This window comes from Anoplolepis gracilipes, chromosome 10 (assembly GCF_047496725.1).
Source record: "Anoplolepis gracilipes chromosome 10, ASM4749672v1, whole genome shotgun sequence".
NCBI lineage: Eukaryota > Metazoa > Arthropoda > Insecta > Hymenoptera > Formicidae > Anoplolepis > Anoplolepis gracilipes.
Window position 1 is genome coordinate 1,182,278 of NC_132979.1, and position 27,819 is coordinate 1,210,096.

General features: G+C 29.8%; 5 protein-coding genes and 1 pseudogene across 5 annotated transcripts; 1 reads left to right on the forward strand and 5 right to left on the reverse strand.

Moving 5' to 3' along the window:
* Positions 1-238: 238 nt before the first annotated feature.
* On the reverse strand, positions 239-2,148 carry LOC140669939 (pancreatic lipase-related protein 2-like). Its single transcript, XM_072900172.1, has 4 exons — positions 2,079-2,148; positions 1,521-1,960; positions 558-909; positions 239-456 (listed from the first exon to the last, which is right to left on the reverse strand). Exons 1-4 carry the CDS (start codon positions 2,134-2,136, stop codon positions 239-241), a joined length of 1,068 nt encoding a protein of 355 aa, XP_072756273.1. The 5' UTR covers positions 2,137-2,148.
* A 379-nt stretch (positions 2,149-2,527) lies between these two features.
* Shu (inactive peptidyl-prolyl cis-trans isomerase FKBP6) lies at positions 2,528-5,751 on the reverse strand. Its single transcript, XM_072901022.1, has 6 exons — positions 5,402-5,751; positions 5,054-5,300; positions 4,344-4,804; positions 4,088-4,276; positions 3,893-4,004; positions 2,528-3,802 (listed from the first exon to the last, which is right to left on the reverse strand). Exons 1-6 carry the CDS (start codon positions 5,446-5,448, stop codon positions 3,515-3,517), a joined length of 1,344 nt encoding a protein of 447 aa, XP_072757123.1. The 5' UTR covers positions 5,449-5,751; the 3' UTR covers positions 2,528-3,514.
* Positions 5,752-6,417: 666 nt separating this feature from the next.
* LOC140670402 (odorant receptor 10-like) lies at positions 6,418-9,531 on the reverse strand. The gene is made up of 7 exons (XM_072900961.1): positions 9,498-9,531; positions 8,803-9,072; positions 8,213-8,681; positions 7,658-7,757; positions 7,261-7,380; positions 6,684-6,839; positions 6,418-6,540 (listed from the first exon to the last, which is right to left on the reverse strand). The coding sequence occupies exons 1-7, from the start codon at positions 9,526-9,528 to the stop codon at positions 6,490-6,492; spliced, it is 1,197 nt and encodes a 398-aa protein (XP_072757062.1). The 5' UTR covers positions 9,529-9,531; the 3' UTR covers positions 6,418-6,489.
* Positions 9,532-10,544: 1,013 nt separating this feature from the next.
* LOC140670517 (odorant receptor 43a-like) lies at positions 10,545-12,964 on the reverse strand (annotated as a pseudogene).
* Positions 12,965-16,644: 3,680 nt separating this feature from the next.
* LOC140670743 (uncharacterized) lies at positions 16,645-19,801 on the forward strand. Its single transcript, XM_072901482.1, has 8 exons — positions 16,645-16,740; positions 16,831-17,030; positions 17,361-17,412; positions 17,495-17,541; positions 17,627-17,660; positions 17,971-18,077; positions 18,173-18,285; positions 18,348-19,801. The coding sequence occupies exons 2-8, from the start codon at positions 16,975-16,977 to the stop codon at positions 18,623-18,625; spliced, it is 687 nt and encodes a 228-aa protein (XP_072757583.1). The 5' UTR covers positions 16,645-16,740; positions 16,831-16,974; the 3' UTR covers positions 18,626-19,801.
* A 32-nt stretch (positions 19,802-19,833) lies between these two features.
* LOC140670742 (ubiquitin-conjugating enzyme E2 J1) lies at positions 19,834-22,455 on the reverse strand. The gene is made up of 5 exons (XM_072901481.1): positions 22,011-22,455; positions 21,551-21,756; positions 21,280-21,470; positions 21,081-21,198; positions 19,834-20,840 (listed from the first exon to the last, which is right to left on the reverse strand). The coding sequence occupies exons 1-5, from the start codon at positions 22,045-22,047 to the stop codon at positions 20,595-20,597; spliced, it is 798 nt and encodes a 265-aa protein (XP_072757582.1). The 5' UTR covers positions 22,048-22,455; the 3' UTR covers positions 19,834-20,594.
* Between the last annotated feature and the right edge of the window lie 5,364 nt (positions 22,456-27,819).

The window sequence follows — 27,819 nt, forward strand, 5'->3', positions numbered from 1 at the left end:
AACATTATATGTGCAATAGGTGTCGTTTTTTTATTACGGTGCTATTTTATATATCGTAATGCATATTTATGTAACATAGGTGTGTATCATACAAGTAAAATACTTTCTATATACTCTTTTGTATACGCGTTTCTCTGCGACATTGCTATATATAATTCTAATAAAATACATATATATTGTACGTGTTATAAACATGCAAAGTTACATTAGCTCTAAACGTTTCCACCACCTTCGCGTTTTATATCTCGCCTTTTCCAAACGGCGGTTCTGCGTTAGTTTCCAGATAAAAAATGCCCCGACTGTCAGTGTTGATAAATTCACCCATCACGGTGGAATTATTGCCGCATTTACCAAGCTGAAAATCTATCCAGTTGGAGCATTGTAAAGCGGGAAAACCATCAGAATGCACGATAGATTCAGCGAAAAATTCATGCGCTCTACCATGACTGCAGATTTCTAAAAATATAAATTGAATTAGAGTTCTGTCACATATATTACAAAATTTAAATATATATATATATATAAACTGCAAATATGTTGACAATATATATAATTACGGGCTGAAAATACTGGACATCCGGGTTGTCTGAATGTTCCGCCGTTCGGATAAAAATCTGCATGGCCGATAGGTTTGAGGATGCCCAGACTACCGGCACAAGTGTGTATAACATCGACGAAATTGGCGTCTTTAGAATCCAGCCGCTCTTCCGCATCTTTCATGTAAGGCGTCTCGAACGCCGGTCCAGCCGGATCAAGTCCGGTGATTCGACCAAGTTTCCCTGACAAATAATTACCAACGTATCCGGCTACATGGGCACCTAAACTATGTCCCAATATATGGACATCGTCGTAAGAAACTTGAGCCTCCGATCCGAGAAATTTTATAAACGCAGCCACGTATTCTCCTACCTGCAAGCACATAAATTCTGTGTATATATTTAATTTTTTTGTAAAAAGTAAATATATGACTCGAGCTGAAGGAATTTTTTTCTAAAGAACTTTGCACTATCAATTTTTATTTTAATATGTCGTAATTAATTTACATATTAATTATCGGCATTATTTATATAATTTGTCTAGACAGAGTATACGATATTTACATGATAAATATACATCAATATTTTATACATATTTTATATGCATGAAGAGAAAAATTATAAAAAATATATTTGACATATTATTAAAATATAGATTAAAAAATATATTACATAATATTTATAGTAAAAAATAAGTATTTATTGTAATAATATTTTGTCAATATTTCTTAAATATTTGCTGGAATATTTATAATAAATTATTATGATCCATTCAATCTAAGATCTAATACATAATCTATTACAAAATATTTTTACAAATATTTATAAAATATTCAAATAATTATTATATATATTTTATATTATATGGTGTCTGTGGGGCAATATCTTTAAAATCATAATTTCCACCCAGAAAATTGGGTAGAACTTCTTTTTGCCGATCTGCTAATTATTTTTTTTTGTAGGATATGCGAAACTATCGTTCACCTGGCGAATAAGTTTGACAGCTGTTAAATATTCTTTGGTTGAACCTGCGGACCAGTTCACGCAAATTATGTTGTAATCTCCTACGCTAAGATAATTTCGTCGAACGTTATGTAGCCAAAATGTATTTCCATTATCCATCCATCCATGAATGATGATCTTGGTTGGCCATGCAGAATTAAACGGCGATTTTTTTAGTTGTGCACTATCACTCACTGGTAGAGAAACAGCTTGTTCTTTATTATCCTTGGTATAAAGATCATAATTTACATCTTCCGCTTTCAATTCCGAATCAATGATATTGATCACCGCGTGATCATTTGAAATGATTGACGTCGGGGTTAGAAAGATCTCCAGGAGACCTTCCTCCGGATGAATGATATCTTGGAAGTTTTGAATCGGTAGCCAATGACTTGGTAACTCAACTGTATTAATAGGTACATCTAAAAACATCAATGAAAAATAATGAAAATGTGGACGGCACTTTCATTTTTATTTGTAATTGAATCGTTGTATTTTTGATTACAAAATTAAAACCAAATAATAAAAAAATTAGATTACTTAGGAGCAAAGATATAAAGAATGTCGTAATAAGAAACATTGTAGTATTTTTTGACATTATTGCGTTCAGTTTTTCTTATATACGTCGATGTTACATCAGAGAAAATCTTTTTTTATCGCTCGATCCATTACATCTTATTACCAACAAAATATATTTACATAATGACGATTCCTCCACGAACTTCCGGCATTTGTTTACTCTACTCAAGTGTGTCGAAATAGTATATCTCACGTAGAGATTGATTTAGTTCCATGTGCTATCTTGTGTTTCAAGATCGATCAAATATAAACAATATTTTTGCAAAAATACTTTATTAATATTAAAAAAAAAGTACAAAAGTATTATATCAGATTATAACACTAACTTATATTTTAACGTTAGACAGTTTCATACATTTTCTTTGATATAAAATTGTTATTCTATGTCATATTGAAATCTTTGATCAGTATTCATAGTCCATTCTTATATATTTAAGATCATCTTAATCAAGTATGGTCTCAGATTGTTTTAAGATTCCATCTTATTAATGAAATGATTGCATAACATTTTTAGTAAACCAATTATGAATACAGGAACTGGATGAAGATCAGCTATGTTAAAAGTTAATAAATCTAATACATCTCGAGATTCATACATTTGACATTGCGTAAAGCACTTTCCGCCTTTTAAAATATAAAATTAATCATTAATTTGTGAATTAAAATAAAGATTTGCTTTGTAAAAATGATCCTCCCAGTTCCTCTTTAATGATGCATGTTTAACATCTCCATAAATCTTCTTTGTTTTATAATATTTAATATAAAGTTAATATTTAAATAATTATATTTAATAAGCATATATTACATCAATGTAAAGATGTTTTAAAATCTACGTTTGCTTATGAAGAAGCTTAATTATTATTTTTTTTTGGATAGAGAACACAATATATATAATTATCAAAATTATAAACTTAAAAGAAATAATATTTAATCTTTGAAACCGTATGTATTGATTATACAGGGTGTCCTGTAATTCGTATCGATATTTTCGCTGAGGAAAAATTGACTCCAAATGATCTCAAGAATCTACTATTAGCAGGTTTTTTACCAATTACAGGACAGCCTGTATATTAAAATTGCAACATTATTAATCTTATTCCGTAATATACATAAGTACGAAGTAAGAATTAAGAATATACAATGTTGGATTTTCAAAAAGTATTAAGAATCACTTTTTTAGAGAATCAACTTATTTATCTCATGTCAATTATTCTAGAAATCTCCTCGGTAATTCATCGAAAAACTTGAAGTATATTAGACCATTAATTAATCCAAAAAAAAGTTTCTTAAAAAATCTTCAAATGGTTATTACAGTATTATATTATAACTTATAACACAGTCCAACATAGTATTAAAAATTCTACGATGTTGCAATTTTAATAAACGAGAACTTAATTTTATGTTTTCCTCTTTTGAAGATACATAGTTTTCTTGCCATATCTTGTAGATGTAACAACATTTAATCCTAATGTAGCAGCTTCTTCACGTACAATTTGAAGTTCTTCTTCTGTGAGACCTTCAGGAATACAAAGTATTTTGACATAACTATCATTAATAATGGTTTCACAAAATTCACGCATAACTTTTCGGAATTCGTTAACTTTAGTTTGTTTTTCTCCAGACTTGAAACAATTTTTCCACAAGCGTTTCTCAATTTCCAGATATTGACGCTGTTTCGCATTCGTCTATTTATAAAAAAGACATTAATATATTAATATATTTTATTTTATTTTAGTATATTAAAAGAAATATTTTTAAAAAACCTTTCCACTCACAGTTTGAATTGCTTGTGTAATGTTTTCATTATGTGGCTGCAATGCATGAGCTTTTTGTAACTCTTTCATTGCTTCTGTATATTCTCCAAGATTTAACAAAGCTTTTCCAAAACTAGAAGAAAAACATAATTTCAATCATGACATTAAATTAATACTCGATTAATTTATAAGTATTGCATTAACATATTTTCTTACTGGTAAAGAGTTTTAACTGTTGGTACCGGCACTCTCCTACAAGCCATGCAGGCATTACGTGGTAACTCTATTTTGTTGTAACATATTGCCAGATTAGTATAAGCCTTTGAAAGCAATTCATTCATTTCTTTTTCTTCCAAACTATCTATTAATTGTACATTTTCTAAGCAATCAATAATTTTTTTATATCTACAAAAAGATTTATAGATATAATCATATTATAATCACACAAAAAATCTTGTAATATGTCATTTACTTTCGTATTGCCTGTTTGGTATTAAACTTTGCACAACAATCCTTAGCAGCCACAAGCATGTGTAATACAGGCTCTACCACATGCTTAAATGACTTCTTTTCTTCTATTTTAAGATTTTGATAAGTATCCGCAGAACCATCATCAAGATAGTCCACTAAATGGACAACAAATACTACTTCCTCATTGGGTGGGATACGTGGTGGACAACCCTGAGCTTTATAAGCAAGATCAGGATGTATCAAAAATACTGCTATTTCATGCTTCTGCATAGTACTTAGGCCAATCTCTAAACCAGGTATAATATATCCTTGGTTTAAACGTATTGTCTTTGGCTTTCCAGAAGAATAAGTTGAATCAAAAGGTTCATCTCTGTCTTCAAAATATCCGATATAATGAATGGTAACTTGAGCATTAGCAGGGACAACCTCTCCAACACCTTTTTGTTTAATAAATTTCATGACCTAATATAACGTTATTTCATAATTAAAATTATGTTTACAATTTCAAGTAAAACATGCGAAAAGGTTATATTTCACTAATCATTTTGATATTTACATATCGATGAGATGTAACCTTATTGCAAGTTTTACAGAGTCTTGTTTATTTTCATTGATGTATTCATTTAAATATATCAAAAATATTGCATCACCTTTACTATATTCCTTTTATAAAGAAAATATAATTTGTAAGTAATATAAAATATGATTTACTTTGTTATCTGCGGTTAAATTTGTCATCTTTGCTCTTAATTTCGCAAAGCTCATACCATAAAGGGATACAGATCCTTTCTCATTATCTCTATCATTTTCATCTTCAAAACCATTCATGTTCAACATATTTAACATTTCCTCATTGCTGAATTGTACATATGGAGAATATGAGAACTCTTCGTCATCATCATCTTCACGAAACTCATCTCCAAGTTCAAAGGTAACTCCATTTTCACTTATCAAATCTCTGAAAAAAAAAATATATATATATATATATAATCCAAATAAATATAACAATAGTATAGCCTTGCACGTAAGTTCATCATAAATTTAATCAGTTCAATGTACTCGAGTCTAAACCCAGTCATCATCGGGTCTGTTATGTGTTTTGCCATTTTAATAAATTAAGCAATTCTTCCGAAATAATTTTCCTTTATCTTGTATTTTTTCAGTTCACTTTTAGCTCTTGGATCTCTCGTCTTCTGGAGTTTTTTTCAAAAAATATACTTGATCGGTTCAATTCTTCTCTTTTTGTTTCTTTTTCCTTAGTATGAGTATTCTTTTATAAATATAAATTTAATCTCTTTATTTCTTGTCAAAACCAACAATTTAATATTATGTAAATTATTTAGAAACGATTTATTTCACTTCTGGCGACCGGCTTGTCTAAAGCGCAAATGAAAAAATAAAAGGATGCAAGCGATGTAAGGAGAGACAAATTGTCTCAAGATGTCTCTACAGTCTGTTTTGCTACCTCGATCCTCAATCTCGATCGGTATGATTTCTGTACATGCATGAAATGAATATGAATTTTTAATATTGTCTGCACAGCAGATGAAATTGTATCTTATACTGTGAGTTTATTATTGATGTATGGTTTTTGAAACTTTTGCTCCAAATTCAATTGTCTTTCAATGCCACAAACACACTGCACACACACACACATATATATATATATATATATATATATATATATATACATGGAATAAAAAGGGATCAAAAGAAATATTTGATTATGTATGCAGCATATATTTTTATATTTAAAAATAATAATAATAAATTACATTTAAATAATAATTAAATTATATATACATTTTACATTGTAGTAGTTCTCATCAGTTTTAAAATTATTATATAAGCACAAGCATATATGTAATAATATTTATTACTGTCAACGCAAAATATTTTTAAGCATGTTATATGTATATGTACTATCAAAACATTTCTTTCATCATTATGATTATTTTCATAATTATGATTATATAATTTTCTGTTTAATAGAATGATATATTACACTTTAAAATATTCTAAATATAAAATATTCCATATAACACATATAAACGTAAAATAAAGAAATAAATATATTTTCTTAAATCTTAAATAATCTCTTTTTTTATAATTGCTCGTGATCTTTAATCAATATTATCGGAGAATTATTATCGATTAGCGAGTAAAACGGATATGTAACCAGCTGACGTCTTGATTAACTGAAAATGTAAATATATATGAATATATACGTACAGTGATAACAATGATAAATAATTATAAAACAAGAAAAAAAAATTATATTTGTTGTATATATATATATATATAAGAGTGACATTTAATATACAGACACTGGATGTCTTACATTGCAAAACATGGATAATGTCATGGGAAATATTTTTCCTGCAGTAATGAGGACAGGTTTTTCAGAACGAATCATTATCATTAATAGATTTCTAGCTTCATTCGGTTTTAGCAAGTACCATGTATAATTGTATACCGCATGATACACTCCTTCGGCCTGTAAATATTATCATATTATATACGAAATCTGTTACAAGAGACGCACATCTTTTGTGTTAAAATTTTCTCGATTGCAACAATCAAAGAAATAATATATATGTAATTCTGTAATACTATATAGTCCCATTTGAAACGCGTTCTATTTTTGTTTTGTTGTCTCTTCAAAAGTATATGACTTATCAAAATTAACTGCACGGGCAATATAAGTTTGAGTGATCAAATTTAAATTTAATTTAAATTTATTTTTCCTTCCACACTTGTACAGTCGACCTACCACATGACAGATGAAACAATACAGAAGACCGCTGCATTTATTGTCACAATTTTAAATAACGACATTTCAAATGGGACTTTGTATAATATCGATATACTAATTATTTATCGATATATATATTATTATACTAACAATACGTACTTACTTTAGCTATAAGAATCTCTCCGACCACACAGTATACGCACATGTGAACGAATGTATTAATGAGAATCGAAACGAGCCAACATATTCGCATAAAGGAAACGTCGCTAACTCCATCAATGATCTATAGATACGTATTAATATATGCACGGGTGATTTTATTTATGCATATGCAATTTCTCGATTTCGTTTGCCAAATTTATTTTAATAATTTAACTTTTTTTTTCATAAATGTATGTATTATTTGCACGAAAAATTGAGAGGAGTGTAACGATCTCGAGACGGTCATTTCATTCGTGTCGTCTTCATTTCCGTTGTAACAAAAAATTGTGGCTCTGAATATTTGATACTACCTCTGAGATTACAAAAGGATAAAGCTCTTCTCCCTTTCGGCAACTTACGGTAACTAATAGAAATCCTTGAACGCAAAATAACATAGCGAAATACACTAACAATGCCAGGAGCATCAAGTTGAATGTGCTGTCGATGACATCAACGGACCTACGATATAAGATATCACTGTAACATCGAATAGTTTTAGTAAAATGAAAGAAATGTGTCGAAGGCACAGAAACATTTTCGAAATGTATAATATATGTTAGTATATTAAAAACGGCTGCAAACGATACATTTATTCGATAATTACTTTTCGAAGAAACATATTAAATGATCACGTGTAAGTATTACGTGCAATATAAAATGTAATATATTTATAACTTTTGGCAAATAACGATATCGTCTGAAGCCGTCTCGTTTAATGCACATAATATATAATTTCTTTGTTACAAGTATACATTTATTATGGCTAATTATATAAGTAATGTGATAAAATAAATACGTTCCAATTTTTTTTTTAACCATATAGATATTAAATATATCAGAGATACTTTAGCACTGTATTTAAATCTTTAACACATAAACGTTATTAAACCGAGAGAAAATTTAATTAAAATAACCTAATGAGACGTAGGTGATCTTCGATATTGAAGGATAACGCGGCGTTGAAATTTTTGAAATCATTCAAATTGAGCATTCGCATTTTGAGAATATCCAGTTGAGCACAGATATGAAATACAAGCAGACCCAAAAAATTATCGACGCCCGTGTAAGAAACCGCGGCCACTAAGATCGCTATGGCTTGAGCGACGAACACTATTTCGTAATACGGGCTCTCCGACATGTCTCGCAGGTAATATGTTTGAAACAGCATCGGCTTTGAACCATCTGTGAGATTCGTCAGATATCGCATCGAGTATCCAAAGCAAGGAGGAATGATGAGAAGGATAGATGCGAAACACATCATGATACATCCGAACATTACGATCGCTCTGGCAATTTTCGCTTGCTTTATCATAGTATCTCGTTCTACAGCTGTCTTAGTCTTGATCCAATCGTCCATCATCATGTTTATGATCGGTATTAGATCTTCAGAGGAGAAATTTCAAAATTTACGGGTAAAATTCCAATATACGCACACTCTTGAGAAATAGATAAAATATAAAAATATCGATAGAAAATATACAAAATAATATTCATACCGATTTACCTTTCTTGTGGATCCACAAAATACTAAATTTCAAGACAATCACCATAAATGGTAGAGCGATCTGCAAATTATCTGCCATCGCCAGTAGGTCACCCCAAACCCTTAACAACGCTAACAATCCGGGTACAACCGCTATGGTAAACATCGTGATAATGATAATGAAAGAGCGTAGATTTGCCAAAAATTGTTCACGACGACTTAACTTGTCATCTGGCCAGAGGCCAAGGATCTTCAGAGAGATCCGATTTATTCCGATCGCCCAATCTAAGTCTATGTGAATTCCATTTTATTCCTTCATGAAATTGTGTATTAATCGTATATATATATTTAATTGCCCGAGTAATTGAAAATAATTTAAAACGGAAGAATCAAATATTTCACGATATAAACTTCCTCATATAAATAATAATAAGACGTATTGATAGAGAGATAATTAGGGTGCAAGCTACTATTACAGCTGTCAAGAAAATAAAACATTATTGTTAAATTATCCACATGTAACATACAATTCACCATGAAATTTCATCAATTTTTTCATGACGTAAAAAAATTATATAAAAAAATAAAAATATTATAAACATTCCCACATCAATCTCGAATCTCAAGTTTACACAAAATATACCTTTGCCTATTGTATTATATATTACGATATTATACGTTACAGAGCTTACTGATAATAATGAAAATATAAAGACCTGCGTATGCCAATGTCTTAGAGTCGTCCATGTCCGAGGCTAAACGTAGACTGACATTTTTTTATAAATTTTAACATTTTTCCCTCACTCCTCTAAGGACGTAACAATTACGCATGCCCATGGCAAAAGTTCTGAAGCCCACATGCCGAGATGCAAAGTACGGGCATGTGTCCATAAATATTTAAAATATCGCGTCTTTTTTACGCGTATCAAACCATAATTCGAAGAATCGAATTAGTACCAGCCCTCCTACAGCATTGCTAAATAGTCTATAAATATTTAAATGGGTGTAACGGTCTCCAATTTTTCCGACATTTATTACTAATTTATCCTCTCATGTCTTTTCTCGCTAAACTTACTTTTTTTCAACAATTTGAATTTTCTAAAACTAAACTGGCATGTCTCTCTTTTGTTGCAAACTTTAAAAATTAATATCGGCATCGCGAAGTTTTACATGCGATATGTTTGAATGATACATAAAATTTATACCACCGAAAGATGGCAACACGAAATACATTCATTGTATTAGAATTAACAAAGTAGAAAGTAGAATGAATAGATATACGTGCAGAAGAAAACGTGACGCGCATTTAACGTATTTTAATGAAAGCTAAAGGAACAATTATGTATATGTCTACATCAAGATCTAAAATAATATAATTGTGCGAGAGATAATGTTAATTAACAGTTCATTGTTTAAAGTGGTGCGATTAATGTGTAAGTAATAAAATAAAGTAATAATTTCAAAATGTAAATTGTTATATTAAATATGTTTGTGAGCTATGTCATAATTTATTATTCCAGCATATGTATATGTACAGATACAATATTATTAATTTGAAACATTTTAAACGTATGTCTCTATAATTTATCAACATGCTAAATCAATTAAGTAAATAATATATAAAGCAATTTTAATAAAAATTTACTCTTAATGTGAATATAATTATTTATTGCAACTATATTTATATATATATATATATACACATGACAATTTTTTTGTTCAGTTTGACTCATTAATTAAACATTATTCGACGGTGCATTCTTATTGCATTATTGAAAGAAATTATTTCGGAGATTACTCAGGTCAATGTCCAAGTATCATCGATTAGCGAGCAACACCGATGTATAACCAGCTGATGTCTTGGATTAGCTGGAAGCAAAATATAAAGAGATTTAGTACAAATAAATGTTTAGAAATTTATAGAAAATATTTTTAAAAATACATATATTCCAATCTAATTTTTATTATACGAATATTTAAGTAATGATAACAGGCTATCTTACGCTACAAAACATGGATAAAGTCATTGGAAATATTTTTCCGACAGTAATATAGAGAGGTTTTTCGGCGCGAATCATTATCAGCATCAGACTTCTGACTTCATTCGGTTTCAACGTGTACCATGCATAATCATATATCGCATAACAAATGTCTTCACACTGCACACATTATTATTTAAATAAATTAATTATTAAGATCTTTTTCATATAATATGGCAAAAATAAAATTTACTCTATCATTATTATGCGTTAACTGCTGATCTAAAATACTGTAGTAGAAAAAATGCTAATACTGTTTATTGAGAAATAATCTAATCTCTAATTACAACTAAACAAGCTAATTTATTTAGAAAGAAGTAGTGAATAAAAATATATATATACAATGTATAAGTAAACTTAAAAAAATCTTTCTTATAGAAAATGATACTTTTTCAATGAGAATTTCACCGACCACGCAACAAACGCACATGTGAGTACTGATATGAGGCAACATATTCGCCAGACGGAAACGTTGCCACCCTCATCAATCATCTATATACGTTATATATACAATGTTTGCACGCGTAATTACATTTGCCTTTTTATGTGCGTAATTACATTTTTTAAACTTTTAAATTCAGTTGTAAAATAGTTAGAAAATATACAAGCTAGCAGTAAACTAGCATTTTCTAAAATAAGAAATTTTTGCGAGGAAATAGAGAGTGAAAAAGAGTTTTGTAGCTTGGTGATAAATATTTATTACATGTATTGTATGTGAAATATTGTGCGATAATAGATATTTTAATTTTTGACTTGATTTTATTTATCCAAACTAATAATAAGTCTTATTTTTCTCTCTTATAACTTATGTTAATAATCAGAAAGCCTTGAAGACAAAACAATATACCGAAATACACTAACAGTGCCAGGAGCATTAAATTGAATGTCTCAATGATATCAACGGCCCTATGGAGTAAGTATAGCATTCTGTAAAATGTCAGTCGCTTGATTCTAGTTATACAATAGATTTTTTTCATGTAGCTTTTGTGCCTTTGATCAGATCAGGAAAAGGACGGCGAAACACTCTTTAAGTCAGATTAAATAACAATTCGATCGGCGTTGGTGACAATAAGGGAATTCAATTTGCAACCTGATAAGACGTATGTGATTCCGAACGTTCGTCGACAATCCAACATCGAAGTCTTTGATTCCATGCATATTGAGTAATCGCCCTTTGAGGATTTCCATTTGGGCGCAGATGTGAAAGACGAGCAGTCCCAGAAAGTTATCGATACCCGTGTAAGTGAACGCGCCCAGTACGATGGCCATGGCTTGAGCGACGAACGCGATCTCGAAATACGGGCTCACTGTCATATCGCGCAAATAATACGTCTGCAGTAACAACGGCTTTCCCGGGTCCGTTATATTTGTCAGGTATCTCATGGAATAGCCAAAGCACGGCGGGACGATAAGAAGAAATATCGCCAGGACCATCATGGTGCAGCCAAATATGATTAGCCTTCTTGCGATTCTCTCGCCTTTCTTATCGTGGTGTCGCGTTCCTCCGTCTTCCGTTCAATCCAATCTGCTATCACCATGTTTACGAGTGATTTGAGATCTTGATAGAGGTCGAAATGCTCGTGTGAATTAGATTGTTATTGTTATGAGTCGGCGAATTAATGAGGGTATAAATAATTTTATATCAGATAAAGAGATTATTTATTTTCTCTAAACAAGATTCAGCTGTCATTTGATTACACATATTTTCATTAAAATTGTTGGAAAATTATTCCGGGAAATAAATGACAAAGTAATAAACTATATTCTATAAATAGGAAATAAAAAAAGTATTTAAATTTCTTTGAAGAGAGAAAAAGTGAAGAGGAAAAGTTTTAAACAAATATTAGTTATTTTATTATTCGCAATAAATATGAATCTCTACCTTCTTTACGAAACCACATGATGATGTTTTTTGTGGCACAGACTGAAAAGGGTAGCGTGAATTGCAAATTATCTATTATTGCCACCATGTCACCCCAAACCCTCGTCAACGACAGTATCGAAGGTATTACTTGCACGAAAATCAACGTAATGAAAATGAAGAAGGCGCGTAGATTTGCCAACAACCTTTGTCGATGGCTTAAATTCTCATCAGGCCACAAACCGGTCATCTCCAGAGTAAAACGATTTATTCCAATGGCCCAGTCTAAATCTATATAATTACCGTAAAAGTTATACTTGTATCTAATAAATATTTATATAAATGTAACACTCTTGTTTTAGATTTTTTGTGATACTATCAAAATGCGTATAAGTTTTTGAATATATACAGCTAATAATTGAAAAGGAAAATATTTTTGAAGAAATATTCTTTTTTATATCTAGTTTATACGTGCATCACAAATTTTATTGTGACGTATTTACAAGGCAAAATACAATATTCCTTATTAATATTGATAGAAATAATCGATCCTGCATATTCGCAATATTTAGAGTCATCCATGTTCAACAGTAGATGAAGACTAACACATTATTTCTCTTTTTCATCTATTAACCCTTTCTCTTCAAAGAAGATAATAATTGCATGTTCACGATAAAATTTTTATAAACAATAAGCTAAAATGCAAAGTATAGGATCTCATAAATATTTGACAGATATATTACAATACGTTTAGTCGACTCTTTTTATTCTAGTCACGAATCTAATTATTAAAAAATCAAGTAGATGAATTCATGCAGTCTGCATTTTTTCTATCTCTCTAACTGCGAGTTTTATAAGTTTATAAATTTCGAAATGGGCCAAATGTTCCTTCATCGTTTGTTTCTTTTATTATTAATTTAGTCTCTCTTCTGCTTTTTGCACAAGTCCATCTTTTTTTAGTTTTGAATTTTACGAAACCTAATCATTAAAGGAACAATATAATAGTGCAAAAAATGAATGCCTATACCGCACCGCAACAAAGTTTCACGAACGATGCATTGGTAATAATGCATTGTTATAGCAACGTGAAAAGAACAACGAATAATAAGATGAGGTATTAGAGAGGTATTGGAAAAACTGAAAACAAATATTTCAGTTGTAATATTCATATGGATAACGTTTTGAAATGTGCAATTGACGTATTATAATGAAATGAAATTGACGTGTATTAATTAAATCAAATGTATATTCAATTTTTGCAAGGAGGTAGAGGAACGCGAAGAAAATTCAAAATAATATCACTAAAACGAATCGATCTAAATACAGAATAATAGATAGACATTTTTAAAGAGATATGGGCGACACGTGAAAATTGAAATATAAAATATAAAACACACAGAGACGAGTTCGACCTCTCGAAGTGCGCAAAAACGTTATGCATATTAACAATAAGCATCAGCTGTTTTAGTAATGAGGGGACGCAAAGTGCAAATGGCATATTATCTCGAAAAGGTAAATTTGTTTATTCATAATACATCATGAGAGAGTATACATAGAAAACGTGACACACTTTTATTCTTGTTTACATAGTGACATGAGCACCATATGATATTTAAGTAACGATATTTATTCATTTACACTTGGTCATTGAAACTCGGCCACATATATTTAGTTTTATACATAGAAAAATAAAACACTACTTATTGTTAGAGTACTATTTTCCATTTGCTTTAACGGTACATCATAATATATTATTTGCGTTTTTTTATTAGCCTAAAATTATAGTATCAATTTTTCGGAACAAGAATTATTATTAATTACTCTATTACTATTAATAAAATTACTGATATGAACAACTTGTTACTGAATTTTAATACTGTTTTGTTGCTAGTTAGTCATTATAATTTTTCTACATGTATATATATATATATATATATATATATATATATATATATATATATGTAAGTGTATATAATACATATGTATATAATATATGTTATATTGCGTGAATGCAAATAACGCGGCGCGGATGATTGCGGTGTAATAGATAAGGTCTGGTATCAACTGACAATTCGTAGAAAAACGGTAAAACTGCGTAAAAAGACGGAGTCTAATTACAATTTGGAGAAGTGCATGTACGATCGGTAGTTTCTGAAATTCACAATTTAAGATGTTTCTTGCTTTTGCAGGATAATAGATAAATGATAAATTTCAATAGATATTCGTATTAATTCCTTTTATAAAAAATTTATATTAATATCTGTATAATAACGTATTAATTATTTGCGAGAAGTAGTATTTGCAAGATCATTATAATAGAATCACAATTAGTGATAATCACAATCATTTACTGAAAAGTTCCATATATGAGAGTCTCTCTTTTTCTCTCAGAATATTTCTGAATTAATTATATCACTTTCAAGTTATAATTTATCATTTAATCGACGCTAATTAGCCTGTCAAGGAAACTCATTTTCCTCCTCGTTAAACACTAATAATTGAAATTAATATAAGTCAACTGACGATTCAAGGCGAGACGGAGCCTTATTATACATATAATTTGAAAAAATGCATGATATGCACGATTGGTAGTTTCTGAGATATTCACGATTTTGTTTACTCTTTTAAAAACAAACTCACATATACAGTATGTGTACATATATACAAAAATCCTTATAGATAAAAGAAATCAAATCAGAAATAGATCCTCGTACGATAAATAATTTCTGAGATTTCGCGGTGAAAAATTCTCACTCATTTCAAAATATAACTTTTGTTTGAAGTAAACAGGATTGATCAAAAGAGATCGATAGTTCGAAAATATAACTATCAACCTCCAAAATTAGATCCTCTAAATAACTCGTGGTAAACGATCGCGCGTGGTATGTATGATCGTTTTATGTATATGATAGTTTTCGAAATATTTGTGATTGATATAATTCTTTACTTTTTTAAAAATCTAATTCTTATTTATGAAGATAAAAGGATCAAACCAGAGAGAATCGAGCTTTTTGAGAACCTATGCGGATTCATAGAGAAGAGACTGAATTGAGTAGTTGCACTGCAAATGAATAGTGTAGAACAAATTATTAAGCAGTTCTTTTTAGAATTAACAAAACATATTTAACACAGAAAAAAGTCGCTTACGCATAATTTTATTAAAGCGTTAACTTTTAAGAAATAACTATTAAAAGAATTATTTTTAAAGAGCAATTTTTTTATTTCAAGAAATAAACCATTTGTTTTATCCTTTTTCCTAATTTACTAAGTTTTTATGCACATATAATTATTATATAAATTTATACTATATCGATTTGAATTATAATAAGCGATTATATATGAATATATAAATATTTATGTGTTGCATAATGTTTCCCAGACAGCATACATATTCAAGAAACATTCAAAGAATATTTCAAAGATATTTTTAAACGAGAAGATGTTTTCAGAATGCTCTCTGAATGTCTTTTGGATATGTATGCTGTCTGGATTATTTCTATAATATGTTTTTTTTGCACATTTCTATAAACAATATAATTGAATATAAGTATGTATTGTCAAAAAGGTTTATTCTCTCTAGTATTATATCTACTATATAATTATATACATATATTTCATCAATTATACTATATTATTGTCAGAGGACCGTGCAAATAAAACATTATGCAATACATAAATATTTATACATATATTCATATATAATCGCTTATAATTCAAATCGATATAGTATAAATTTATATAATAATTATACATATAAATACATATAAATAAGATAAATATTATATAATATATAATATAAAATTTAATACAGTATACGTTTCAAATAAATACTATTTATTTTCCGTAATTCAATATTATTATATATATACCTATTTTATAGCTCACATTTCGACGATCGATGATTAAGTCGATAAGTCTACTCGTTACACGTCAGTCGGCTGCTGCCGGCTGGTGGCGCTAAAGGGTATATTTCTACGTTCCTCCCTTCATTCTCATGAAGGGTTGAACGAAACGAGAAACGTATCATTGTCGGTGATTGTCAGGCAGTGTACATATAACGTACGTACAACGTATGACAGACTGTCATTGACAGTATGTAATAGATCAACAATAAATGAGCGCGATTTAGTAACGCATGGTCCTATTAAGATATCTAGATATCAGCTGGCCATCAGCTTCGGCTAGAGCATCAGCTGAAAGAACTGTCATTTCTGTTGTCACGTGGAATTAAACACTGGCATCCGAATACTCATATCAGTTAGATGACGGCACGACGCCGTGGGTTGACAGGTCATGGGGGCCTGTTTCGGCCACTGCTTAGCGAGAATCACAGACTCCGTGTCGTACAGGTTAGAATTGAATCAAATTTGAAGGAAACATGGTTACCAGACTGTCTGCTGAGAAGAAAAAAAATTTTTCTTGACATACTGAGAAAAGATTTTTATTATTATATTTTTAAATATGCTGTTAAAATGAAAATCAATGACTCGGTACTATAGTTGCATGATTTCATAGATTGATACACAACTCTTAATAAAGTGTAGTAAATGAATGAAAAGTTATGGGAGAATTATATATCGAGTCTTTTTGTATGATGTAGATATTTCTAAGGTATATATCTCTCAGACTAAAGTATTTTGTTCCTTTATTGTCTTTTTGTGCTTTGTCGTATGTTACAGATTCTATCAAAGGCATACCAGAATGCCTTTTCAAGGAGAAGAACAAGCTGAGGTACATATTGAAATTTCCTTTTACAAACTATGCTTTTGTTGATATGAATAATTTTGATTTTTTATTTATAATTTATGCTTAGTTCATGGCTGCTGAAGAACATGAAGACCAAACTAAAAGATCAAAAAGGTAAAAATTGATTTTTAATTTCTAATCCTAATTAAAAATTGATGGTATTAATGTTACATTTATTTGTCATGCTTACTGGATATAGTGTGTTATCATTTCTCTCTTTAAAAAAATTCAAGGTAAAGGCTATATACTTTATATTTTACTTATTGTTAGTATATAAAAATAAAAAATACTAATATTACTATTAATATATAAGATATTAGTATATAAAATGGTATATAAAGATAACAAAATATATAAAGGCTATTTCAAATGATATAAACTGTAGATTAAATATGACAAGAATCAGTAAATCAAATTTTATACACTTTTACAATTCTATATTTTCTTTTAGAATCCATATGGAATAATTTTAAAGAAACATATTTATTACTTTTACTTTGCAACAAATATTTTAATTTATGTAATAAAATACTTGAATTGCAGAAAAAGCATGGAGTTCCAGTGACTTTAGAATTATTGGAAGATGGAGGATGGTCACGAGGTGGTAATAAGTATGCCAGATTGAGTTCTAGAAATGATGTTTCAACAAGGTAAATTATATTATTTTTTAATTCTGATAACGCGTGCGCGCGCGTTTGTAAAATTAAGCTTTGTAAAATCTAAAGCATTATATAATTACATTTAGCTCTGGACTGGATACATCGCTTCAAGTTCTCAATGCAAGAACATTAATGAAACAACAAACTTATGTTTCTTCTACTCCTGGATCGTCGCTTGATCTTGAATGGGAACATGAAGGTAACCTACATTATTTTTTTAAATGCATTCTGACAATATATAAACAAATTGTACTTGTGCAGGAATGCCTCTACCAATGCCTCTACTCAACCTGAATAAGGGAAAAGAAAATACAGAGAATTCTTTAACACAAACATCAGTTAACAATAGTCAACCATCTAGCTTGACATCATCTCCTTGGTCTAGAGTTTCAAGCCCGAATAGTTTAGAATGGGATCCAGTGGAACCAGATATGGTATGTGTCGATATTGAGACTGAACAGCTTCTAACTGAGATAGAAAGATTAACAGATAGAGCTCTAAAAGAAACGGGCGATTGGACTAATGCTAATACTAGCTGATAAACGCTTTAATTATATTCAACGGAATTATTTGTATTTTTGTATTATAAAAATTCATCATAAAGTTAAAATTTAAAATCGATGCCCTATACTTTCGAAAGAGATATACTCACAAAGAGATATTATTTCGATATTACATATTCTTGAAACAATATAATTGCGGTTATATCGTTTCAAAAATATGTACTTTTTGTACAATTTAGGATATATATTGAGCACAAGAATTTAACAAAGATACCTACGTTGTGCATAGCGTGTCTTATAAGAATATGTAACACAGAAAAAAAATTATGTCAATCTAATCAAATTAAGAAAACCTTCTCGCAATATGCATATGTACGATGTATTTGTATACATAAATAAAAGACATATTTTTTGTTTTTAATTTTAGATAAAATATTTGCTTGCTTAAATCGAATTAAACTTATCTTAAACTTTGGAAACATTAACGTTTTCATTTTCGCTATTACACACAGCTTCCATGTGACAATAAATTATTTACAAATAAAATGTGCCACGATATTTTTTAAATTCTTTTAGTATATCTGTGCACTCAAACTGATTTCTTTCGATATGAGATAATATATATAAGTAAATAATAAGTTGCTTAAATTACATGCAAATATGTGTACAAAAAGGTATATTACAGCATATTTTCTATATGTGATTTTCAAGTTGTAAAATGATATTGGTGCAATTAAAAAGATACATACAGTATATACACTTTTAACAGATCAAATAATTAAAAAACTAAAAAATGTACAAAAAAGAGAATTATATTTTATTGTAATGATAAGAGCACACGTAAAACTATCTGAAACAGTTAAACGATGAATGTAGAATGCCTTAATATAGATAATAAAAAAAAAGTTGTAAAATTTGCTATAGTTTATAACTGTGTTACTCTTATATACTTCATTTTAATATAATTTTAATGCACATATATAATACATATAAATATATAAATTTTTCTTACGTATTGCAATATTTACACGACCTAAATATGACTCGCACAGGTTTAAGAAATACTTTTTTTTTCAAATAAAGAAGAAACTTAACTTAAAAAAATCAAATTTAGGTGCTAAAAATAAATATTCTCAAAAAAATATCATATCAATTCAAAGTGTAAAAAGGTATTATAGTTTAATGAATATAAGCGGAATTGAGAAATATTAAGTGGACTGTAATGAATGTTAAGAAGTAATATGTTTATATATGCTTTAATAAATAGTTACTTTATTATATTTCTATGTACATACAAAAAATCAATTTAGACAATATCCTGCTCTAAATCCTCTTCCTCTAACAGATTATATTACACATTAAATTTTATTACAGTGTGTAGCTATACACATATGAAAAGTGTACGAAAGCTATAGAATCACACATATATATCTCTGTATAGCTTATATATTTATTACAAAATATCATATTAGGCTATTGCACAATATAATTTACCATACAATAAATTGTACAATATAATAAAAATAATGTACTAATTTTAATTATATGAATATATTTGATTTATATAGGCAGCAGAGAAAAATATTCAAAGATAATTATTAGAAAATTAACAGAATTTATCAGTGACTTAGTTTTGTTAGCATAGACGTAAAATATATCAACTATAAATATGTATGTATCTATGTGGTTGTCAGTTGTTACATCATTTATTTTTCAATGCTACACTTAACGAAAGCGACTAATAAATATACTAAATAAAAAATAATATAAAGTGAAAAAATTTATAAGTGCAGTTCTATAAAAACAAAAAATATAGAGATATGTATTTATATATTTGCATACTTTCGTCGTATATTATATACGTTTATGAAAATCAGACAGTTTGTATTATATATGAATATGATTGTTTTTTTTTCTTATTAACGATATATCCATATATATATAAAACATGTATAAAATTTATTTTATTTTCAAGACATATTTTTGTCTCTCAAAAGAGAATAAATTAAACAAGGAATAATCGTCGTAAGATTAACAGAATAATCGCAGATACTAATGAGGCGATAAGAATACTCCAAAATAAATCATTTGAAGAGGACATTGTTTCTACACGGTTGAGAATAATGTCAGGTTGTTGACGATCTGTATTTTCGGCCGAAATCGTTTCCACGTTTCGGTGCCGTATTTCATTCTCGGATAAACTTTCTATATTATCCGTGAAAGATAGATCTGATGTAGGTGAATCATCGGCCTATAATAATATTTATTTTACAAATAACTATTTAAGTTTTTCGTTTTAAAATGTGATAAAGTCTACGATTTTTTAAATTATATATATATATATATATATATATATATATATATATATATATATATATATATATATGTGTGTGTGTGTGTGTGTGTGCGTGTGTGTGTGTGTGTGTGTGTGTGTGTGTGTGTGTGTGTATCTAGGAAACATTTTCATATTTAATATAATATAATTATTTACCTTTAAGGCAATTGTATTCAGCATAGTTTGCTCTTCCTCAGTGATAGGTTTTTTAACCGAGTTCTTGGATAACAAGTTTACAACTTTTCCACATGTGTCACATTGCCAATTCAATGATCTGAAATGCAACAAATAATCAATCAATCAAGATAAGAATATGACTTTATGACGTATATTTAATCATAGATAATATTAATACTTTTTTGCAAGTTTTTGCCGTTCCTCAGTACTGTAATCTAATGCGCCAATTGTTCCACTTCCTGGTGTAGGCATAAAAGCTATCAAAGCCAACAGCGCTGTTCTAATACTCCATGATGGTTGCCACGTTTCAGGATGGTGACCAGAAATACTCAAACATATTTTCTTGTTTATTTCAAAACGTCCGTTTGGCTAAATTAAACAAAAACACATATCCGTGCCATGATACAACAATTTATCTATCGTATATAGTTCCTGATACATCTACTTACTGTCAATAAAATGATATTTGGTGGTTTCATAGGATATTCTGGCGGTAGCAAGATCCTCCCATGATAAACACCGCCCTCAAAGTCTGTGGATGGTGGTCCTTGCACTGTGAAATGCCATTCGAATAGATTATCCTCAAGAGGAGATGCATAATACTCTTCGGTGGCTTCGTGCAACTCTTGCGCCTCCCTCATTAATCTTTTCACCGCTAAAACACATAGTAGATTTCATAATACTTAAGATGTGCATTATTTCATGCCACGCAATGTACATACATATGTATAAAATATCAAATGTCAATATGTGAAGCAGTGTTGACACTTAACCTTGAGTATTGGAAATTAATATCTATATTTGTGACAGCTTCGCATAAATATGTTAAAAAGCTGCGCGTGCGATATTGTTTGACGAAACAAAAACAAAGTATACCGGCGCAATTAGCATATCAATACGTGGACTCACCTGGGCTCTTGGCGTTGTACTTTCCCTCGAATGACATTTTCGCATGCGGCGGCTTTCCTCTCGCTTTCTCTAGGTCTTTCGATAGCGCCCTTTCCGTCCACCTCCTCCGAAGCGTAGGTTAAAAATCGAAATGGGAAAATACTTATATGCCAGAAACGACACGTATCTTTCTTTCTAAACGCTGACTCCACGAACGCGAGTACAGCCTGATAACATTATCGCGTTCTCGTTCACATATTTATTATCGGCCTTGTCAAATATTCTCCAAGTAGCTTTCGGCGTCGCGGTTCGACAGGCAAACCTCCGACGACCGACGTAGAGCAACCAGCAACCACCAACCGCACGTTGCAAAATGTGACGTTACATTAACTCGACTTCTCGTTTCTCGTCTCGACTAGCGCTCGCGTTTCGCGTTTATCGCTACCCCGCGAACCCCGCAACCTTATGCGCCGTGGACAAGAAAGATCGTCGATGAACCTTAATAAATTCCTCGACCCCGACCGACCGACTCTCCGTCCTTCATATCGATGAAATGTAATAACGCCTCTCCTTTCGTGATTTTATACATTTTTCAGCTTGCAAAGGATGCATCGAATAAGAAGAAATTAATATTAAAAATAAGATTTATAATTTCAGGAACCGATATATTTTATTTCAAAAAAAAAAAAAAACAAAAAAAAACCGTGTACTTGATCATTCTTATCGGAAACTTAACATTTTTGCTTGTATTTTTTTAAATAATTTACATTGACTTTAAAAAATTGACATAAATTTCTATAATGAAAATTATATAAGCTTGTGTTTGCAAAGATGAATAATACATATGTTGTTTTCATATGTTTTTTGGTAATATTTGAAATACTAACTGTAGACATTTCATCTGGCTTTATGATTAATTTCGCTCGTTTTTTTCTAAATAAGTTATATTTTATCAAGCCAGCCTTTTGTCATAATAACATTTTTTAAAAATAATAAATTTATATACTTAAATATATATACATACACACATATATATATATATATATATATATATATATATATATTTATATAGTATATTTATATTACATATTTTTAATACATCTAAAAAGAAAAGCATTTTTTCAAGTTATTGATTTTATTCTCTCTAGAGGATATATTAGTTTTAGAGAAATTTTAAATATTATATTTTGAAGTAAAACTAAAAAATTATTATTAAATTAAATATATATTATAAAAAATAAATATTGTTTTTCAGATTCTATGTAAATTTACTTTCGTGTCTTAAATTTATATTATTCCTATAATTTCATACAAAAAAATATTCTGTACCTTTAATCTTTGGGAAACAAAAATATTATTCTGTTGATAACGAAATACTTGTAGAGATATTTTTATAACAAAATGTTTTTTAATAATATTATTTTTTCCACAGAACGGCAAATAATTACAATATCGTAATTAAAATATTTTAATATTTGATATCATAAAGAATACTCAACGATAAATATTTGAAAAGAGGAACAACACGTGATACGAGTTTTCGTGGAAATTATAGACTTTATTTTTAGAATATTCTAAATATCATAAAACAACGTAAACATTCACAACAGATGGAATAGGGTGTTATTTATAATAGTAATAATAATGTCATTATGTGTTACCGTAATAATTAATCGTTATGAATATATCGTCTCTCATGACGTATTTATAATTATGTATAAGTAAGATTTTTTCTCTTTTATTTATTTATATAATAATTACTCATCGGGTATCCTCTCGACAATGATAATTATAATAGTGAAGACGATATCAATAATGATAAGAATCGTGTATAACGTTAACCATAATAATGATAATAATAATAGTACCGATGCGTCTATATACGTGTCATGTATATGTATATATAAACAAATATAATATATATGTATATAAATATATATATATATCTATATATATATATATATATACATATATATATGTATGTATATATGTATATGCTCTTATTTTCTTAAGAAGGGGATAGAGTCACAATGGCGCTAAACAATGTGTATGCGAATCTCTGCTTATTTTGTCGTTCTCTTCGCGCGATCAGAGAGAGTCTCACTTCTATAAAGTATTTTAGCCAAAGATTTCTTAGGAGTAAGTCTCGTAATAATAAGTAGATAATAGTAAACGCACGTATATATATATACAGTTCTTTTCTTTATCGTTGAATGCCATTCTTCTTGAATGCCGCGAGTATATCAGAGTATGTGATAAGCCTGATTATACGGCTCTCGCGTAGTGCCGATTCGCGCGATGGATGTCCTCCAAAGATATCGCATCTCAAATTCCTTTTCGCTTTTTGTCTCTTTTAATTATTTTAATATCGCTAGAGTAAAGACCTAGCGAGAAAACAATTAAGAGTACCTTCTCTCCCTTTTATATAAAAAAAAAAAAAAAAATAAATAAATAAAAAAAAGGGCGCACTTTTTCGGAAAACAAAGTACGCGGTAATGCAAATTTCCAAGTCTTCGCGAGAGAGTTAGATCATTTTGGCGAATAAAATTTACAAAATAATGTTGTGAAAAAAAGTTTCGATGCATTAGACTTTGGTCTCTCTTATCATTTAAAAAGATACCCGAGCTCGCGTGGAGATGTTATTCATTTTTTGATACTTATCAAGGAACTTTTATTAAAAAATTCCTCTGTCATAAAAAATGCACAGGAAGATATTTAGTAAATTATAAATGAAAAATATCCGGTCTTTTATCGAGAAATATTTTCATTCTAATATACTTCTCTTCGATAGAAATAATTCTTTTAGAGATTCTGATGCTTCTCTTTAAAAATCGTTTGAATGATCGATTTAATTATAACATGTCGAGTTTCTGCGATTGATCCTGACAAATCTAATTACTTTCTCAAAGGTCTTATGACCTTTCCATACTATTTTTGTTCTCAGGGGGCCACATGACATCCACCGGGCGACGCTCGCGTGAAAGGAACGAGAGAAAGAGAGTCTAGGACTACAAATCTTTTTTTTTTTTTTTGGTTTGGAAAAGTAGTTAAAGTCGCAATCTCCAATGTATTTTCTCTCCTTGCGGTCCGTCAATATCCTGGGCGGCACATTTCACGCGTATCGCGCGCGCGCAATTCGGGGATTATTTTATCATGTAAAACGCCAAACATACGATGCTGGCAGAGCGTAGAAAATAGATCTAATTAAACGACACACTATACAGGTACAATTATTAAATAGGGAAATGTGACCATGCCGTGCGCTTGCAGACTTCGCCGCGAGAAAATATCATCAAATGTGGATGAAATGAATAGATATATTCGTGAAAGATATATATCTTATATTCGACATTCGACCGAAGCTAAGTTGTAGCCAAATAATGTAGGATCATTGCGAAATTAAGGGGTCTCTCGAATAATAACAATAATAATAATAATAATAATAATAATACGGCTACGACGTACGTGTTAATGTACCTACAAGACCGACTCTTTCGTTCATTTCCTGGGACATGATTTTCAGTCGTTCGTTTAAAGAGAGCATTAAAGGTACTACATCCCTTTCGCGCATCATTTGCAAAAACAATCGTGCAAGTGATATGCAGGCGAACATTGCACGCCTTAAACAATTGGGCCCACGACGCGTTCGTACGATGTAGGCTCGTTGTATCATTCAGTCGGTTAGCGTACAAATGGAAACTGATAAATTTTCCGATTTTCTCCGATTCTGTTTCTACATTATCGCTCACTCAATCTAGCAAGAATCAGGGTATCACTGCCCCATCGATGAAAATAATTAATTCTTACGTTAACAAATTTCGTTCTTCGGTGTACGTTTTCTATAATCGTAGCAACGATTATACGCAACTCAGGCCTAATGCACAATAAAGAAAATATTAGGAATAGGAATAAATATTAAATATTAAAAAATTAGCAGGGATGGAAAAGTTACTTTTAAAAATTAACTAGTTATCATTATCGTTAAAAAGTAACTATTTGTTACTTTTTTCATTACTTTTTTAATATTAAAACAAGATCAAAAATTAAATAAAATATATACTTTTGTAATATATTTTATTAAAAAATTTTTATTTTAAATTTGTAAAACCATAAATAATAAAGAAAAAATTTTAAAGCACTCAAAGTATAAATAAAAAAATTTTGGTTTGCATTAAATTTATAACTATAGTTAAATACACGATATATTTTTTGTATTCTCATAATTATGGTCCGTATTCAGAACGCGCTAACAAAGATATTAGCGCGTTCTAAATACGGTCCTATATGAATATCTGTTGATAATTGAAGATTGAATATAGAAAATATAATATGTCATAAATAGGTTCCATATATAAAAAGTAACTATTAGGCCTCGTCTACAATAGAGTCGTAAGTCGCAAAAAATTAACCAATCACAGTTAAATTAGAGAAGAATAATTGAATCGAATTGATTAATTTCTTACGACTTACGACTTACGACTCTATCGTAGTTGAGGTTTTAAATTCGTTACCGTTACAGTTACAGAAAAAAATAGTAACACCGTTAGCACTACGTTACCAAAAAAAAACGTAACTGCGTTACAAGTAACGCGTTACTTCCCAACCATGGAAATTAGAATTACTTCATTTCATAAAAAAGAGAATGGATTAATACATAATGAATTAGGAATAATTAACTCATTCCCTTGTTTGAAGTAAAATAATTATAAATTGCTCTTTTTAATATTTAACATTTATTCCTATTCCTAATATTTTCTCTACTTTCTCTGCTTTGGGCTTAAGGGTCTAAAAATTATTAATCCGCGGTAGCCAACTCGCGTGGTACAACTGACCCCTCCGTACGTACGCTTCTCCACACGCCCTTAAAACACGATATGTACATATACGGTAGCCGCTGTAGCCGCAGATCGCAAGCCGTCAGTAACAAGCAGCCAATGACATTTAACGATAGTAACAAAACAATTGGTAACAGTACGATATAATATACTATATAAATATATATATACATACGCACAACGAACAATGTGTATGTACACATACATATATACACGTATTCTCTCTCACTGCCCTTATATAGCAATTAGTACACGATAATAATCAGTCGTAACAGGTACATAAAATTGTTTCTCGGTGAACTCGATTTCAGTTGCGTTCGATGCGACTCGAGAGGAGTCCCCGAAAATTCTTTTTATTTTTCCTCTCTTCTCGCGATATCGCCGATGAGAGAAGGAAAAGGGAAGAAATGATCTCTTGGGGAAAGTATGCGAAGAAGCACGTGGTTTCGTCAGTAACAATTATGTCAACGTCATGCTCAGGCGTGTGTTAAGATTAGATATATATCATGACACAAAAATGATTATACAATGTAAATCATCTTACTCTTTGCGTGTACAATATGAAAATTATCATAAATTCTTATGTAATTATATATATCCGAAATACAATTATAAAAATTGATGCAGATTATCTCATCTAATTTATATAATTTTTTTTTGCGATAACTATCGCGAAAATTATCGTTGCAAGATCAAATCCAACAAGGTCTTTGCTTATCACACACCTCGGAACATCTAATTATTAAACGCGAGAGACAATAGATACATAATGAAAGTACATCATCGCGAGTTCGCGTGTAGAACGCAACGTAGCCACAAAAAATCACACATCGCACTTTAATCTTAATCATTTTGCTTGGCTTGAAAAAAAGGAAAAAATAGCAAATCGCATTTTGCTGTACGAAGGTGCAAGCTTCTCGCCTGAAATACGTTTTCGAGCAAAATTAAGCGATTCTATTACTAATGAATTCTATTTTAGTAATGACACGTCACTC

What these genes read in the sequence shown, in the direction of transcription:
- LOC140669939 (XM_072900172.1), bottom strand. Translation starts at nt 2,136, where the DNA reads ATGTCAAAAAATACTACAATGTTTCTTATTACGACATTCTTTATATCT. An exon ending in CTGTCAAACTTATTCGCCAG is followed by an intron (nt 910 to 1,520) that starts GTGAACGATAGT and finishes ATGTGCTTGCAG; the next exon opens with GTAGGAGAATACGTGGCTGC. An exon ending in ATGTCCAGTATTTTCAGCCC is followed by an intron (nt 457 to 557) that starts GTAATTATATAT and finishes TTATATTTTTAG; the next exon opens with AAATCTGCAGTCATGGTAGA.
- Shu (XM_072901022.1), bottom strand. Translation starts at nt 5,448, where the DNA reads ATGGCAAAACACATAACAGACCCGATGATGACTGGGTTTAGACTCGA. An exon ending in ACCAAACAGGCAATACGAAA is followed by an intron (nt 4,277 to 4,343) that starts GTAAATGACATA and finishes ATCTTTTTGTAG; the next exon opens with ATATAAAAAAATTATTGATT. An exon ending in ACAGTTAAAACTCTTTACCA is followed by an intron (nt 4,005 to 4,087) that starts GTAAGAAAATAT and finishes TTTTTCTTCTAG; the next exon opens with TTTTGGAAAAGCTTTGTTAA.
- LOC140670402 (XM_072900961.1), bottom strand. Translation starts at nt 9,528, where the DNA reads ATGGACGACTCTAAGACATTGGCATACGCAG. An exon ending in TAAGACATTGGCATACGCAG is followed by an intron (nt 9,073 to 9,497) that starts GTCTTTATATTT and finishes GAATTCACATAG; the next exon opens with ACTTAGATTGGGCGATCGGA. An exon ending in TTTGTGGATCCACAAGAAAG is followed by an intron (nt 8,682 to 8,802) that starts GTAAATCGGTAT and finishes TCTCCTCTGAAG; the next exon opens with ATCTAATACCGATCATAAAC.
- LOC140670743 (XM_072901482.1), top strand. Translation starts at nt 16,975, where the DNA reads ATGGGGGCCTGTTTCGGCCACTGCTTAGCGAGAATCACAGACTCCGTG. An exon ending in AAGGAGAAGAACAAGCTGAG is followed by an intron (nt 17,413 to 17,494) that starts GTACATATTGAA and finishes ATTTATGCTTAG; the next exon opens with TTCATGGCTGCTGAAGAACA. An exon ending in TCTCTTTAAAAAAATTCAAG is followed by an intron (nt 17,661 to 17,970) that starts GTAAAGGCTATA and finishes CTTGAATTGCAG; the next exon opens with AAAAAGCATGGAGTTCCAGT.
- LOC140670742 (XM_072901481.1), bottom strand. Translation starts at nt 22,047, where the DNA reads ATGTCATTCGAGGGAAAGTACAACGCCAAGAGCCCAG. An exon ending in CAAATATCATTTTATTGACA is followed by an intron (nt 21,471 to 21,550) that starts GTAAGTAGATGT and finishes TGTTTAATTTAG; the next exon opens with CCAAACGGACGTTTTGAAAT. An exon ending in TGAATACAATTGCCTTAAAG is followed by an intron (nt 20,841 to 21,080) that starts GTAAATAATTAT and finishes ATATTATTATAG; the next exon opens with GCCGATGATTCACCTACATC.